The 17,399-nt window shown below is 48.0% G+C and overlaps 1 protein-coding gene and 1 pseudogene across 2 annotated transcripts in view; one reads left to right on the top strand and one right to left on the bottom strand.

The window, feature by feature from the left end:
• GTF2E2 (general transcription factor IIE subunit 2) overlaps positions 1-16,845 on the top strand; it is an 87,442-nt gene extending 70,597 nt beyond the window's left edge. For both annotated transcript variants that reach the window (XM_021008286.2, XM_021008287.2), the window contains exons 7-8: positions 14,423-14,538; positions 16,362-16,845. In XM_021008286.2, the coding sequence (XP_020863945.1) occupies positions 14,423-14,538; positions 16,362-16,481 (236 nt within the window). In that variant the 3' untranslated portion in view covers positions 16,482-16,845. The remainder of the gene's footprint in view (positions 1-14,422; positions 14,539-16,361) is intronic.
• LOC110222973 (mitochondrial import receptor subunit TOM5 homolog pseudogene) lies at positions 877-5,490 on the bottom strand (annotated as a pseudogene).
• Positions 16,846-17,399: the final 554 nt, after the last annotated feature.

The raw sequence follows: 17,399 nt of genomic DNA, 5'->3' as shown, positions 1-17,399 counted from the left end.
ACTGTCTTTCCCTGCCTCTTGTCACAACTTCTTTATCACTTTTGTTTTAGCAATGTGATTACAACAAAAATTGTAAAATTTTGACATGAGAAAAATTAGCAGAAAATTAGACTGCTGGCTGATATGCAGGAATCATAAAAGTGTCTGGAATGAGTCAGGACTCAGGACTAGGATAGGACTGCTTTGTAATGAACATCAAGACTTTCCCAAAGAACCATGCTCATTAGTTATTTCTCACCTTTGTTATAACATGTGAGGGGTCATCTTGGAGGGCTCACATTTACAGTTTTGGGGTCATGTCTTCTGCCTACCTAGGTACTGCTCTGTCATTCAAGGCTAGACAGCTGGAGTCCCTATTTTTATTTGAAACCCTTAATATGATGACTATGAGGGGCTTTGGCGGGGAAGGGAGGTGTCATGCTATGTCAGTAGAGTCCGCCTTTCACAAATACCACAGTAACTGTTCTCAAGAACCCACTTATGACTATGTCTTGTTCCGCACAAAGTACTAGAAATCTACAATATGCAGTTCCACCAAATAGATTCTTTTTGTTCCTGACACAGCGCTTTGAAAAGCAAATCAAATTTTATTAGCAATAACTTGATATTTCATGCCAGTGCAGCAATAATAGAAAGGCAGAGCAGTATTGGGCCTCTCAAAGTGAGGCTGTGTCAGATACAGAGAAACATCCCCGCTTTGCAGGATGTCGCCACCTACTCTTTCTCCACTTTATTATTGGCAGTACAGCGTTCATCCAGTTTTTTTATGTAAACAAATGTGTCTTCCTTTCTGTATAACATAGCAAAAATTTCCATTTTTAACTAAATTTTTATTGATTTTTTTTTTACATTTCCCAAATTTCTCCCAGTGTTCCTCTGCCTTCTCCCCAGAGAACCATCTGATATAACAAAGAATATTGTTTTCTTTTTTTTTTATTAGTTCATTTTGATTTATCAACAATCACTTCCATAAGCTTTTGAGTTTAAAACCTTTCTCCCCCTCCTTCCCCACCACCCCCTCCAGGACGGCGCACGATCTGATATAGGCTCTACACATACATTCCTATTAAGCATCTTTTCACGTTAGTGATATTGTAAGGAAGAAATAGAACCAACAGGAGGAACCACCAGGAAGAGGAAACAGAACAAAACAGAAGGGGAAAAAAAAAGCCGATCATCTGCTTCAGTGTGCGTTCAAACTCCGTGCTTCTTTCTTTGGATGTGGAGAGCGTTTTCCATCACGAGGCCTAAAAAGAATATTTGTAAGAAAAAGAGGAAAGGGGGAAAGTGAGCAAAGCTGACAATGCCCACGGACCGAATCTGGAGGCCTGAGCAGTGTTCAGCGCCCGCGTCCAGAGGAGGGGGACGTCTGTTTACTCTGTCCCTTCTTTGGGGCCACCTCGGCTCTTTTGATCGTTGGGCCGCTGTTGTGGGGCTTGTTTAAAATCGTGGTACGTTATTTTCTTGGCACTGCTGGCGTGGCTCTGCAGCCCTCCCTTCCTGTAGCTACTTTCCTGCTTCTCTGGTTGCTGAGAAATGAGGCACCGTTTCCTAGGCCACAACAGCGTTCCCTGTAGCTTGTGTTGTGATGAGGTCGTGTGTGCGTGCGTGTGTCTTTTGAACAGACTTTCACCTTTATGTCAAATTTTAAAATGGCTAGATGAGTTTCTCCAGTTGTAAAGGAAGGTGTTTGGCTGATCGCAAAGATCACTCCCAGCTGGAGTGTTGTCTTCGTCGTTCCTGTGAGGCGATTGTCGAGCCCGCTGGCCAGTTTTCCGTGCTGTGTTCCCCAGCTCACAGCTCAGTTTTTGCAGTCAGTCCTGGGCGCCCTTGATCTGCCAAGGCATGGGAAGGTGGGTGTCGTCCTCGCCACAGCCCAGCTCCCTCCTCCCCTTCCTGCCTCCTTTGGGCGTCCATCCCCAGAGCAGCTGGGCGGGTGTGGGCCCGTGTTGGACCTGCAGGTGGCAGCATCACCATTCCTATGAGAAGCCTGGTGGGTCAGAAGTGAGCGAGGGGGAGAAGGAACGCACCTGGAGCCCTAGAAGCTGCTTTTAGAGTGCGTGGTGCCCGTCAGGCATCCAGTCTGGACCAGCCCCAAGCCGCCCTCAGTTGTCTCAGCCACGGGGCTCTCCCCTCTGGGTGCCAGCCGCTGCCTTTCTGCCATTTCCCTTGCCCTGCTGGCTGGCATGTGCTAGGCCTTTTAAAGTAGGCACCATAAGTATTCTCATTTTTCACCCGGGGCAGCAGTCTCTGAGAGTGTCTCATCCGTGATCACCCAGCTTCCGATTCTTAGCCCAGTGCCTTCTCTCAACTTTGCCGGGTTGTCTCCAAGGGGACAAAGATTTACATTCTAAAAATATTTTATTGGTATTCCTTGTTTTCATGTCACTTTCATTTTCAAATCTTTCTCTGCCCCCTCTCCAGAGAGTCATTTCTGGTAACAAAGGAGAAAAAACACTCAGAAAAACTAACCAGGCCTCTGCCGAGTAGACCCAGCCTTTACAAAGATGGCAGGCCTCTGTGGGGCCAAGTTCAGTCATTACAATCTCACAGCTTTCAGTTTGGCTTGTTGTTCTTCCCATTTACCTTGTTGGAGTCATTGTGTGTTTCCACTTTGCATCATGTCTTCTTTTCTTTTTCTTTTTACTTTAAAAAAGTGGCACATTTATTAAAAATCAAGACTAACAGTATTGTGCTATTACAATGGTAGCAATTTCAGCAAAAGTAATCACAGTAAAATCTTTCACAATGTGTATTCCTCACAGAGGCAAGGAGGTTCAACAGAAGTAATGAGATAATTTCAGAGGTAGCTCCCTCACAATGAGTATTCGCTACAAAATGTAGTTTGATAGAACTATTTACAGCTGAACCAAAATTTATGAAGGTTGTATGAATACCAGCGCAGCAGTGTGAGACCAAAGAAGTCTGCTTAACATTTCTTAAATGGTGTCAAAGAGAAAAAAACTTCATGCTTTCTTTCAGTTGGTAGCATTTTCACCGAGGTCAGACTCATTCTTAGTAAGTGGAGTTTTCATATTTATTCAGTACCAAAAGTCTCTGATGTCTTTTTGTGCCTGTTTATAGGAAGAGAAATCGTAACCATATTCTGAAGTTCACGCTCTCACGTGCCAGTGTCTCTCCAACCATGATCTTCACATGCTGTCCAACTTCCTTAAAATATAGGGTGTGACGCGCAGCAGGGCCACGTAGAGGAGAAAGTTGCGAACCAAGGAGACCACGTCCTCACGCATCTTGCGCTTGAGTTCCTCGGGGTCCAGCTTCGGCCCCATGTTCTCGAGCCGGAACATGCTGAGTTCAATCTGTCGGTCGTGGACGGCGAAAACCCGTCCTCGGCGGCGGTGCATGCAGTTTGCCGGCTCCCGTGTCTTCTGTCTTCACGTGATTCTCTGTATTCATTTTATCTACCCTTCTTTACAGCACAGTAACATTCTGTTACCGAATTACCAGAGAATTCAGCAAAGACAAGGAGACACTTAATAATAGCTCCAGTAATATCTCAGGATACAAAGCAAACCACCAAAAGAGCCAGAGCTTTTCTTTATGGCAATAACAGAGAGAGTGACTGAGAAAGGCCTTCCCATTCATGAGTATGGCAGAAGGCGTAAACTGCCTGGGAGTTAGTGTAACAGGGCACACCTAAGACCTGTCTAGAGGGTTACAAAATGCTCCTTCAGGAAAGGAAGAAAAACTTAAATAACTGAGGAGAAAGTCCCTCTCCTTGTGTGGCCTGTGCTAGTGCGGCCTAAATGACTCCACAGGTTTAATGCTGTGCCAGGGGACACGTTACAAAGTGAGGCAAGAGAAGAGCAAGATTCTTTTGGAAGGGCAGAGGGCCTAGATGACCCAGGAAAGCAGCCACACCCAGGTGGTGTGAAGGGAAAGCCTTCTGGACCTACCTCCAGTTAGCAGTAACCCTCAGAACTGCTTGATTTAAGACAGTGAAACAAACCAGCAAACAATTATATAAATAACCTGATGTTTGATAGACCTGAATAACATTATCTGCAGAAGAACTCCTTCTGTGACAAGAATTGCCGGGGAAACTGGAGAATAGTGTGGCAAAAATTAGGCTGAGACTAGCAGCTTCATCCCATGTACCACAAGAAACTCAGGGTGTATCTGTGACCTGAATACTAACGGTTGGACCATAAAAAAATGTGAGAGGAGCGAGATTGAGTGCCCATCACTGCCGTGGCCAAGAGGTGACTCCTTAGCCAAAGGATAAAAGCAGTCACAAAAGATAAAAAGGAGATCGCTTTTATGGAGTGAAATTGAAATGTTTCTGCACAAACAAAGTCATTGTAATTGAGCTGTAGAGAGAGGTGGTCACCTGGAGGGGGAAACTTTGTTCGTATTGAATAGCTGTGATCAAGGTCTGCTATCTAGGACATATGGGTAACTAATGCAAATCTGTAAAGCCCCAAGCTAGCAGATGATGGTCAAAGAATACAAACAAACTTCTGAAAAGGAGGGTTTAAAATTATTAACTTTTTCATATTGTTCACAGGAGAAGTGTGAATTAAAACACCTCGGGCTTAGCTCAGCCAATGAGCAATAATGACACACGATGGAAATGGTCAGTGTGAGGAGTGGGTGCTAATGCAGCGCTGGTGGAGCCGTGAGTTGGCTCAACTCTTCTGGAAAGCGTTGTGGAAGTGACTAAAATGTTCATACCCTTTGACCTGGATCGCATGGCTAGGCATGTTAACCCCTGCCTCCCCCCAGGTCAGAGAGAAACAGAAGAGCCCCATCATATGTCTCCAGGTGGTCATAGCAGCCCTTGGAGAGTGGCAGAGAACTGGAAATGAAGTACATGCCCACAGTGGGTGATGGCAGAACTAGTTGAAGGCGCGTGAGTGAAGACGAGGTATCACAGACGGGATGAGAGTCTGCAAGGCTTCGGGAAGGACAGAAAGCTCCCTTCAGGCTTTCCTTGTTTCCTTTTGGACCGAGGCTCATAGACTTGTAGAAGACGCAGCTCTGTAGATACCCCGGACCTAGATCTTATGAATGCCCGTGACAGGGTCTCCCTGGCTGTCGTTGTGGACAGAGTGGAGCAGTGTGGTGGATTCAGAGCCAGCCGGATAGCTGGCCCACCAGGGGTAGTTACTGTTGCTGCCGGCTTTGAGGGAGCTGCTCATTAACCACTAACTAAGACAAAGGCTTGAGTGGCCCTGACCACAGATAGTCAGCAAGCATTTACTGCGCAGCCCTGGGGCTACGAGGAAAGGAGAGGGGGAGAGTTCCTCCTCATGGAGGACTGCCTCCCTTGGTGGGTGACAGAGACAAGCTTTAGGAAGTCTCAGCAGACTGGATCTCTTTCATACGACGTTGAATGGGAGCCAAAGTAAAGTGCAGCCCCTGGCTCTGAGTCATCCACTTCACAAGTACAGGCTTCATCTGAAGAAGTGTCCGGAAGCCTGTGGCCTGGTCACCAGTGCCGTGCGTCGTCCTCCTTCATCCTAGGGCCCCCCCCCATTTTGGGAAGGACTTTGATAAGCTGGAGGCAATGATGTGTGGACGGTGGCGCCCCATGAGGGTGACCTCTTAGAGGCCTTTCATGGTCATGCCCTAAGAGGATGCCTGGGCTAGCACAGGGGTTCTTCCCCCTTTTTGTTGTGGTGGGTCATGAGACCCCTTGGTGACAAAGGAGTGCAGAACCCCTGCCGATTCTAGGCTCTGCTTTGAGGGCAGGATGGTAGGAGGCAGTCCAGGGAGTTCTGGTTTGCATCTCACACTCAGGAGACAAGAAGGGCGTGTCGTCGAGTCATAACAAAGCCCTCCTCTGAGAGGAGGCTTGAGGGCTCCCGAAGAGAGTGAGAGCAAAAATAAGGGAGAAAGCCTGGTGAGACTGGAGCTGGCGAGCACCACCAGTGTTTTCATCCGTGTGGCTGTTCCCACCCCACAGGCGAATCGTAGCTCCAGCTGCCCATGTCTCTCCGGTAGCTGGGGGATGGGCTGGACTGGCTTTCCTGTGAGAGACCCCCAATCTGCCCTGGGCCAGGATGGGCTGTTTCTCTGGTCAGTGGGAATGACCAGAGCTCCTGCTCACTGGTCACCTCCACAGCCTGAGCACACATCTCAGAGCTGGAGTCTAATGAAGGGACTGTGCTGTAGATGTGACACAACTAAAGTTATGGGTCAGCCTTCAGTTATTAAGCTCTCGCTGTATGCCAGGCTTCAGGAATATAAACACAAACAAAAAGAGAGAAGGTCCCTGCCCTCGGGCACGCACTTATGTTCCCGTGTGCCTTCACGGAGCTTGTCTGTCTGAGGGATTCCGGGTTGGAGGGCAGGCCACAGCGGGAGCAGCTCTCCTCTCCCTCTGCTGACATCCGTCTACCCGCCAGGCCCTGCATTGCGCGCTTCTTCCTCCATACACCCCTGGAAATGAGCTCTTCCTCACGCTCTCTCTGCCTGTTTGTTCCTCTGACGCCCATCTTATGAATAGTTTTGTGTTTCCTTTGTCCGCACACATGTTTATCACCTCTCCTAGATTATAAGCACCCAGTATTGTTTGTCCTTTTATTGCCCTCCGGTTCTTCTCATGGGATAGGGAGTCAGTAAGTGGTTGAATGGATTGAGTAACTATGATATTGATTCCTTATTTTTGTTTTGCTTTGGATTTTGGGGGGGTTAAGGGACTCGCCCAGGGTCACAACAGTTAGTATATATCATGTGTCTGAGGCTGAATTTGAACCCAGGTCCTCCTGACTCCAGGGCCAGTGCTCTATCCACTACACCATCTAGCTGCCCCTTGATACTGAGTCCTTAAATGTGATCTAAAACCCTGGTCTAGAGAGCGATATTTTATGAAGCAGGTCATAAGGTATCCAGTTACGTTATTGGAGAAATACAGAATTTTAGACTTAGAAGGTACCTTTTTGGTCCCGGAGTTTAGTCTGCATATCATCTTTCTTAGGTGACCCCTCACAGTAACACACACGTTACTTAAACCTGGTCTCCTGAGTCCCATTATTCCCCCGCTGCCCCTCTGGCTTTCTGTAGTGCACGTTCATCGTGCAGGGCTCTTGGTCTCAGATTTCTGTGTCGGTGGAGCCTGCGTCCATCAGCTCAGCATGCGGTGTCGTCGTGTACTTGCCGTGTGAGGAGCATCGAAGTTCCCCGGCTGTGGCAGAATCTGACCAATTTGACAGCCTGAGGTTTCACATTAGATACTTTGGGACAGGAAAGAAGGAAGAGTCTGTCCCAGCACAGCGCGTCATTTTATTTCTCTCTGGTTTGTGAGCTGACCCTGCTGACTGTAAAGCTGGGCCTTTGGGATGAAAGGAGTGGGCCGACCCAGTCCCTGCCTGGAGGAAGCATTCCTGAAGGTTCAGGCCTCCTTAGGGATGACGGTTGTCCTGGTGAAACGTTTGCTTAGCTCCCTCTTCAGCTAAGTTCTCTTCCCTTTGACACTTCTGGAGGATACAGAAAGGCAGCGCTTTGGGGAAAAAATGACTGTCTCAAGAAGATTTTCAGGAAAAGGAGGTGTTTTGTGAAAGCCGAAGCCAAAAGGGAAGGTGACCCAACGTGTCCAGTGTCTTCTCGTCACCTTGTTCATGTGGCCAGAAGAAGTTCTCTTCTAGATGCCTCAGTCAGTCAGTCCACAAGCACTCAAGTGCTTTCTCTGTGGCCCATACCATGCTGGGCCCTGGGGATACAAAGAAAGGCAAAAATCTGGTCCCCAGCCTCAGAGCCCATAGTCCAAAGCTGGAAACAACTTTGAGCCGGCACTTAGATCGAAGGTGGAGAGTGATCTCAGAGGGGAGACCTAGCAGTGGGGGGCGGACCAGGAAAGGCCTGCAGAAGGTGGGCTTTGAGCTGGGAGGTGGAGAGGAAGAGGGAAATTCTCCTGGGCATCGTCAGGTGATGGAGCGGAGGAAGGTGCAAGAAGGCCAGAAGATTGGGAAGGGAGCAAGTTCTGAAGGGCTTTAGTCTTGGAGGCCTTAGGAAGCCACTGGAGTCTGTGAATGTGTGAGCGAAGCAGTTACTACCACCTCTGTGCCAAGCACTGTGCTGAGTGCTGGGGATGCAAAGAGTCGGGCAGGTCCCACTCTTGTGACACTCACGTTCTGATGGGGGAGACGCATCCATGGACTATGTGTCAGGTAGAGGGAGGGCCATGGGCTTCACCCACCCTTTTAGGAGGGTCTCTGGCAGCTGAGTGGAGATGGGCTGGAGGTCGGAGAGACTCAGAGCTGGAGGCCAGCCCGTGGGCTGTCGCAGTGGTGTCGGTGTGAGGTCATGAGGGCCTGCTCCAGGATGGCGGCTGTGTGAGCAGAAAGGATGGGCGCGTACAAGAGATAGTGGGAAGATAGAACTAGTGAGACTCGAGTGGGAGGGAGGAACAGAGGGTGATGCCAAGGTTGTGATCCAGGCATTGGAAAGATGGTGATACTCCAAAGCTCATCATCTTTTGGGTCAAGGGAGGTTTGGAAGGGAAATTTGAGTTCTATTTTGGACATATTGATTTTTTTAAAAAAAATTTTAATTAATTTATTTTGATTTATCAGTGATCACTTCCATAAACTTTTCAGTTTTAAATTTTTCTCCCCCTCCTTCCCTCCCTCTCTCCCCAAGATAGTGCACAATCTGATATAGCCTATACATATACATTCCTGTTAAACACTTTTTCACATCAATGATGTTGTAAGGAAGAATTAGAACCAATAGGAGGAACCACCAGAAAGAGGAAACAAAGCAATACAGAAGAAAAACAATTGCAAATAGTCTGTTTCGATCTACATTCAAACTCCGTAGTTCTTTCTGTGGATGCGGATGGCATTTTCCATCATGAGACTTGTGGAGACATCTTAGATCCTTGCATTGCTGAGAAGGGCTGAGTCTGTCAACGTTAGTCATGGCACAACGTGGCTGTGACTGTGTGCGATGTTCTCTCAGTTCTGCCTGCTCATCATTTCTTATAACACAATAGCATTCCATTACATTCATGTCCCACAACTTGCTCAGCCATTCCCCAGTGGATGGGCGTCCCCTCAGTTTCCAATTCTTTGCCCCCACAGAAAGAGCTGCTGTAAATATTTTTGTACTTGTGGGTGGGCATACTGATTTTAAGATGGCTTTGGGACATCCAGGTCAAGAAGTCCAAGAGGTGATCCTGGAGCTCCAGAGAGAGGTTAGGGCTGGATTTATAGATTAGGTCATCACTCCTGTGGAAATGGTTGAGCCCACGACTACTGAAGAGGTCATGAAGTGAGGTGGCATAGGAGGGGAAAGGAGAAGCTCCTGGACAGAAGCTTAGGGGTAAACTGGATCCAGATCCAGCAAAGGTGAATAGGTAGTACTCAGTCTGGTAAGAAGAGGCCCAAGATAGAGCAGCTTCCAGACGGGGCGTCAGCAGTGTCAGAGGCTGCACAGAGGTGAGGCTGTTGGCTGAGCCCTTCGGAAGTCGTTGGCGGCTTGGGAGGAAGTACACCGAACGCCTCTACCTCCTGACTGTGAGAGATGCGGGGCGAGCAATGCGCGCTTCTCCTGTTGTCTTTAGAACTCATCCAGCATCCCTCGCCATTTCTTTGGTCTCTCTGTCAGAAGCACATTCGCCAACTCTCTGTCCCCCCATCCTGCCCTAGCAAATGAGCACAGAGATTCTGTTCCCCATCAATCGGTCTGTCAGTGCACATTTATTAAGTATCTGATTTGTGCCAAGCACTCTGTTGAGTGCCTTCTGCTCCCTCAGAACTACTCAAAAGTCCATCTGCTTACCAGTGGAATGCGAAGTTCCATTATATGTGGGGAAACGGATGTAACGCACATATTCTGGGGTTTAGAGGGTTTACTTCGTTTTGGGTTTTGGTTTTTGCAGAGGCCTGTTGCTTTCACTAAGTGTGGAGAAAGCTGTTTGGGGGATTAAAGCTTGAGTGTTGACAGCATAACCTTTGAAAATAGAGCACCGCTTATGTGCTCTTATGTGCTCGCAGAGCTTAAGGCAGAGCACGGGTTTCTTTTTAAATTTAAATTTATTGTTTTCAGGTAACAAAAAATAACTCTCACTCCCACCCCTTCCCTCTCTACCTCCCCCAGCCCATGGGGAAGAAAACAGACAGACTACAAAATACTTGTCACAAACATGCATCACCAAGGAAACAAATTCCTGCATTGGTCATATCCAAAAGACACGTATGTTTCAGTTTACCCTGAGGATGTCACCTCTCTTTCAAGAGCATGTTTCATCTTGAGTCTTCTGGAATCATGAGTGGTTATTGTGTTGGTCAGATGGCGGAGTAAAAGCAGTGACTTGCTTGAGCTTTCCCCCCAAACCCCTCCAAATACCTGTAAAAAATGACTCTAAACAAATTCTAGAGCAGCAGAACCCGCAAAAAGACAGAGTGAAACACATTTCCAGCCCAAGACAACCTGGATGGTTGACAGGAAAGGTCTGTTGCACCAGGCTGGGAGAGGAGCACAGTTCAGCGTGGGCCACACAGGCAAAGACCAGGCCTCAGCAAACCTGAAGCAGCCCTTAAGAGACTGAATCACAGGCAGCTGTTTCCAGACTTCTCAACCCACAAATGCCAAAGACATTTAGAAGGTCAGTGGGAAAGGTCTGTCGGGTGAGAGAGGAAAGTGGTTCAGCCCTAGCCCTAGTGAAATCCCCGGGGTGGCGGCCACAGCGGCAGCAGTTGCTTCGCGAGCTCTCGATCCGTAGACAGTGGGGAAATCGAGTGGCTGATCAGAGGGGGATTGCAGGGATCTCTTTGCTGGTACCGAGGCAGGGTTCTCTTGTTTTGCCTGTGCTTGGCTCTAGGTCATAGTACTGGGTGGTGGTCCTGGGGTGAAGAGAAGTGCTGGTGTGGCGGGGCTTGTGGTCATGGCGCAGAGGGAATCCTCTTCACAGTTCCAAGGCAAAAAAGAGTGCTTGTGGTCACTCATAGACCAGAGCACAGGCCAGGAAAAGAGTAAACACCTCCCCTTTGATCATACCACCTTGGAAGAACTGAAAATTTACAGGTCCCCAGAAGTGTCTCTGAAAGCAGCTGTACAAAACCCCTGAAGTTTGGGACAGTACACCCTCTGCTTAACAAAGAATTAAGAAGTCAAATGATTGGCTGGGAATATGAGCTAACAGGAAAAAAACCTCAAGACTATAGAATCTTACTTTGGTGACAAAGAATATCAAAACATACAACCAGAAGAAGACAATAAAGTCAAAGCTCCTACATCCAAAGCCTCCAAGAAAAATATGAATCGGTCCCAGGCCATGGAAGAGTTTCAAAAAGGATTTTGAGAAGCAAGTAAGAGAAGTGGAGGGAAAACGGAGAGTGATGCAAGAATATCGTGAAAAACAAGTCAACAGCTTGCTAAAGGAGACCCAAAAAAATACTGAAGAAAATAACACCTTAAAAAACAGCCTAACCTAAATGGCAAAAGAGGTCCAAAAAGCCAGTGGGGAGCAGAGTTACCTATCACCTCTGTATAAAGAAAAAGAGTTTGGTGAGAGAGGGGAGCAGTCTGCTCTAGGTTGGATGCAGTTTGCCTCTGGTCCCCTGCCCCTCTTTTCTCTCCCCCACCCAGAACCCAGTTTTTGATTTCTTCCATTTTAAGCCTCTCTTCACCATCCACTCTGTAGTTAAGTTGGTTTGGCTTATGACTAATCACTGTCTTTCTGGTCTCCCTCTTATTCTCCCTTCTCACCTTTCCCTCCTGCTCCCTGTTGAGTGACATGTATTTCTGCACTCCACTGTGTGTCTGTGATATGTGTGTGTGGCATTTGTGTGGTGTGGTATGTGTGTGTCTATAGATGTATAATGTGTTGTGCGTGTGTGTGTGTGGTATGTATGTTGGATGGGGGGAGGCGTTCTTCCCTTCTTCGAGCAGTTCAGATGAGATTCAGGTTTGTGTTGCCTTCTTCCCTCTACCCTTTCTTCCTCATTGTTTTGTTAGAGTGACTTACTTACCCACACGAATTATGGGAGATAATTTCTCCCACTCTTCCTCCAAGTATGCCTTTCTCTCTTCTTTCCTCTTTTAAGGTCATTAACACATAAAAAGAGAACTCCATTCCCAGACTCTGTTGTATTAGATTCCCTCAAGGCCTCAATGAATATAGGGTTCTGAGGGGACACATGAATCATCTCCCCATATTAAAATGGAAACAGCTGATCCTTCTTTAGTCCCTTGTGATTACTCTTGTGTTTACTTTTTATTTTTCTTTTGACTCCTGTGTTTATATTTCGAAGTTTCTCTACAGCTCTTATCTTTTCATCTGGAATGCTTAGAAGCCCTGTTTCATTAAAGATCCATTTTTTCCCCTGTAGGATTATACTTAGTTTTGCTGGGAAAGTTAATCTTGGTTGTAAGCATTTATCGTTCGCCTTCAAGATTGCATTCTGAGCTTTGCATCCCTTCTTAGTGGTGCCCACTAAACTTTGTGTGACCCCGACTGTGGCTCCTAGTACTTGAATTTGTTTGTTTTGGCCGCTGACAGTTTTTGGTTTTTGTTTTCACTTAGAAGTTCTGAGTGTCAGCTATGGCAGTTCCTGGGACTTTTCATTCGGGTGTTTCCTTCAGTAGGTGAATGGTGGATTCTTTCTGTCTTCACTTTGCCCACTGGTTCTGAGCTCTCTGGGAAGTTTTGTTTTATAATTTCTTGAAATGTCGTTTAGGTTCTTTTTGTTCATAGCTTTGAGATTGTCCAACAATTCTTGAATTACTTCTCCTTGATCTGTTTTCCAGGTCAGTTTGTTTTTGTTATGAAATATCTTACAGTTCATTTTTTTCCAACTTTTGGTTTTTTTTGTTTTTGTTTTTGCTAGGCAGTGGGGTTAAGTGACTTGCCCAGGGTCACACAGCTAGTAAGTGTTATGTGTCTGAGGCCTGAATCCAGTCCTGGTGCTCCATCCACTGTGCCACCTAGCTGCCCCTTTTTCCAACTTTTAAACTTTGCCTTTTAATGTTTCTTGCTTTCTCATGGAGTTATTAAATTATATCCGGTCCATTCCGATTTTCAGGAAGTCTTTGGCTTGGGTATGGCTTTATCCCTCTTCTTACAAGCTGTTAATTCTCTCTCTAGTTCTTCTGTAACTCTCATTTCCGTTCTGTTTTTCTCGTACTCTTGTTTCTTTTCCAGTTGCTCCTTCCAGTGCATTTATTTGATGTGTAAAGTCATTTTTAGCTCTTTTCTTCTCTTACCTCTTGCTTCATCTCGTACTAGAATTGTAGCTGAACTTGTCCCCAAGCTGTGTTTCTCTTTGAAGGTTTGCTTGGAAATGTTTTGGAGCCATTCCCTCCTCTTGTGTTTGTGTCTTAAACATTCTCAGCACCGCACTCGTTCTTTATGGTGAGACTGTGCTCATTCTTCTGTCCTCACTTCCCACCTTGGGACTTTGTGTCAGGGCCAGGCTCTGGACCCTTCTGTGGGGAATGGCCGGACTGTACTCGGACCTGTTTTGTGTCTTCTTGCTTCCTGCTCCTGTTTTCTTGGGCGTTAAGGGAGTTGTGCTGTCTTCTAGGATCTCAGGGACAGTGCAGCATGGAGAGCCGCAAGCTGATCCAGACAAAGGGTGACTGCTGCCCAAAGGGTGACTGCTGCCCTTCTGGTATGAGTGCTGCCAGGTCCTGACCGGCATTTGGGTCTAGGCAGCGTTCCTGCGGGCTCACCCTTGGTTGGAGCTCCAGTGGACTGCTGCTGCCTTCAGCTCTTGTCAGGCAGCTGGAGACCTCTGCTGGCCCAGAGTGGCACCTGGAGGCTTCCCTCTGGTCTGGGACTCCTTCCCTGTCCGGCCTGGGTCTGCTGTCCCCCCTGCTCTCCTGGCATCAAAGCCACACAGCTGGTACTTGCTTGCCTGCTTGCTCAGCGCTTCAGATACGGCTGAGGGCCCAGGGTTACGTTGCCCTTGATTACCACCCGTAGCTGCCGGTCTCCTGCTGTAGTCCACACTGGATCTGTGTCCCCAGCATTGGGTGGTGAGCATCAGAGGTGTCGGTTACCACCTGCCCAAGGTCAAGCCCCTTTGGGGAAGTCTCCATATGTGTCCCTGGCTAGACCCCATCTCCTTCTGCTCACTTGGCCTGGAAAAATGACTCACCAAGGTTTTTTTCCTTGGATTTCCTGATCAGGATTTAATCTGGGGTGATTTCTAGATGTAGGGAAGAGCCTGGCTGTGCTACTTCCTTTTCTTCTGCCATCTTGGGTGGTTTCCTCCAAGTGTTTCCTTTTCAGAAAACCAAAATTTTCCTTTCCCTGGGCTGTTTTCTATTCAAGTCCCAACTTGTAGATGCTAGGGGCGTATCATCAGTGCCTCTTTGTTTCCATAAAGATTGATTTTCTTTCAATTTCAACTCTGAAGCAAATGAGTATGTCTGAGTCTTAATTTTCACTGGGTACTAGATAGAGGCTGCAGCCCCTGAATCTAAAGTGATGCTTGCTTTGTTCATGCAGAATTTCAAAAACTTTGGAGGAGCATCACTGTGGATTCTATGGATGAGGAGAAAATTGAAGAGTATCTGAAGCGACAGGGTATTTCTTCTATGCAGGAGTCTGGACCAAAGAAAGTGGTATGTATGATCTAGAAGTGGCATTTCAGTAACACTGAATCGGGGGGGCTTTTTTGGAGAGGAATCAGTGGAAATATAGTGTACTCCAAAAGGTATTTTTAAATGGTTTCTGGAGAAGGTAATGGATGGATGGATGATGGGCTGTTTTTAGCTACTTGAGGCCTCTCCAGGGCTGACCTCCTTGCCCAGTTTTGCCCAGGAGTAAGATTACTAGTTTGCAAGTTCATTGAATTTTCTTCGTTGATCTTGGATTGTTTTCCAGAATAATTAAGTGAGTTCACATCTCTACCAATAATAGATTAGTAAGCCAGGACATACAGTCCTGTAGCATCACTGAAAGAATATTGTTAAAAAAAAAAAAAGGGACTGTGTTTCAGGGAGAGCCCTAAGGGCTTTTCAGAAGTGCTGGGCAGTGTCTCAAATGCCACCCAGCCCCTCCTCCCCCCCACTTTCCCCTTCCCATTTTGTTTGGGGCCCAAACAGTTGTCCACTGGACTGAAAGGTGAACTCACGACACCTCTTCCAATCTTGTATTCATTACCTGTTTACAAGAGAGCAAGGGATTCTGCCGAGTGATAAACCAGAAAGAAGAAAAGTAAAAGCTAGCTCTCGCAGGCCAGCAGCATCTGTAAATACAGAATCGACATCTTTACTCTTTGTGATTTGGCCTCCCTCGTCTCTTCACCCTGAGCGTGTTTTCCAGACCTGTTTTTCACTACAGGGCACTGACATACATGTGTGTCTGTTGGTCTGATTTGGAGGGCCTTTCTTAATCCGTGCCAGAACAGATCTAGGCACACCCTGAGCCCATGTCTCGCAGGGCATGTCTCTTCACCAGAGTGTGCCTGACGCGGGGCACTGCCCGGCATTGATCCACTGAGTTCTGCTCAGAGCAGAACGCTCTAGTGTAGGAGAGCCAGAGCTCACAGTGCTTGGGCCTTTGCTTCAAGAATTTATTCCTCTCTGCACCACAGTGAGGCATCAGAGCAGAGCTCTTGGAGGCTTTGTCATACGTACTGTGGTAAGGTGGGGACACACTGAGCACTGGTGAGGTGTGAGATAAGGAGACCCCTTCAGCAGAGGAGAAAACCACCTGGGTGACCCTGATGTGGGGAAGGAGGAAGAAGATGGGCCTGAGCACCCACATTAGCCAGAGGGACTCCCGCAGGGCACCCAGCTGAGCATGGTAGCCTGTCGGCTTCGTTAGCGTGTGTCTCATGGGTAGTTACCTGGCCAAGAATTGCATAGGAAGAGCAGTCAGACTGGATTACAGTTGGAAAATTGTACCGTGCTTTTGGGATTCCCAGATGCTTCTGGAAACCAGTGTTCATGCGGGGTCGTGATACGGCTCCCACATGGGCTCCACGGTCTCTAAAAATCCAGGTCGCACCAGGGACATTGGGGGGATTTATGAAGGGTGGGGGTAGACTGCAGGCTGGAGGGATGGTGACTGTGCATGAAATGACAGCAGAAATAGAGGGGCTCATCCTGGGTGACCACGAATGGGTGCCCCAGGGAACGAGGCCGCGTGGCTCATGGCTTGTTTGTGAGATGGGAAGAGACCATCAACATGGAGGGCCAAATTACTCACAGCTTTAAAGCCAGCCTGGTGCGTTGGAAAACAGGATGCCTGATTGGGCCTTCCTCCACCTCTCTGGCTTTAGTCAGGTCACTGTGAGGGTCTGGGGTGCCCATTGTGCCACGCAGACTAAGGAGAGATCCTGTTGTCAATGGCTGCTTGCGGTCCTGAGCAGACCGCAGCCCCAACCCCGCCCAGCCTGCCTGCTAATGAATGCTGCTGCCGGTTTCTGTTTTTTCCACAGGCTCCCGTCCAGCGGAGGAAGAAGCCAGTGTCACAGAAGAAGCGGAGGTTCAAGACTCACAATGAGCACTTGGCCGGGGTCTTGAAGGATTACTCCGACATTACTCCGGGCAAACAGTGAGCGGTTTCCTTGCGACCAGCTGCGTTCACGGAGGATCTCGACTGAGGATGCTCGGGCTGGTGTTGGCTGGAGGGCGGCCCCTTCTCCCTACCTGTGGAGAGAAAGCAGCTCCTTTACAGGACGGGGTGAGGTGCCAGCCTCCTCTGACCTTGCTTGGATCGATTGGCCGCGAGGTCATTCCTCTGGGTTCACTCACTGGTGGAAGAGGTGCCTGCCAGCGCCATCATCATCCGATGTTCAGCTGTGCTTCTGCTCACGGCTCCACTTCCCCCTTCTGTTATTAGAGCAAGTTTGCAGATAGAACTGAACGCAGTGTGTGTTTACTCTACGAGAACCTATTTATAATAAAACCATTGTGGAAACATGTTCGAGGGAGGAGTGAATTCTGTTTGTTTCCTTTCTCTTCAGCAGCCTTAGTTAAACTCTAGGAAAGGTGCCCACTTGTGGGGAAACGCAGCCCTGGGAAAGCTTGGGTCGTCCAGGACAGTGACCCGAGCACTGCCTCTTGTTCGATGGTGGCAGCGGTGAAGACGGCACGGATGTTATTTCCGAAGGACTTGATTTACAGCTCGCTCAGATGTTTCAGGCTTAGGCCGTTGCGGGCTGACGGGGCATTCCAAAATCCAGAGCACGTTGTCTGGTCCTCCTTGCGGACTTTGTGTCTAAAAGCAGCGGCATGCGTTGGCTGGATGGCGGACGCTGCCTTCTGCTTTTGTCTCGACCTTCCTGTTCCCATTTTCCTTACTGATTCTCCTTTGTACTTTCTCCTTGGTCTCTGTTTCACTATCAGTGGCTGTGCTTCCAGGTAGCATTAGTGAAGCTCTGTGGGCAGTGATGCTCCTTGGGATTCTTAAGGATGTGCAAGGAGATGACTGAAGGGGGGTGAAGGGATTTGGGTTTCTGTGGCCCCTAATTCAA

The sequence above is a fragment of the Phascolarctos cinereus genome, unplaced genomic scaffold (assembly GCF_003287225.1).
Source record: "Phascolarctos cinereus isolate Bilbo 61053 unplaced genomic scaffold, phaCin_HiC Scaffold_9;HRSCAF=440, whole genome shotgun sequence".
Classification (NCBI taxonomy): Eukaryota; Metazoa; Chordata; class Mammalia; order Diprotodontia; family Phascolarctidae; genus Phascolarctos; species Phascolarctos cinereus.
This window is presented reverse-complemented; position numbering and strand designations above follow the sequence as displayed.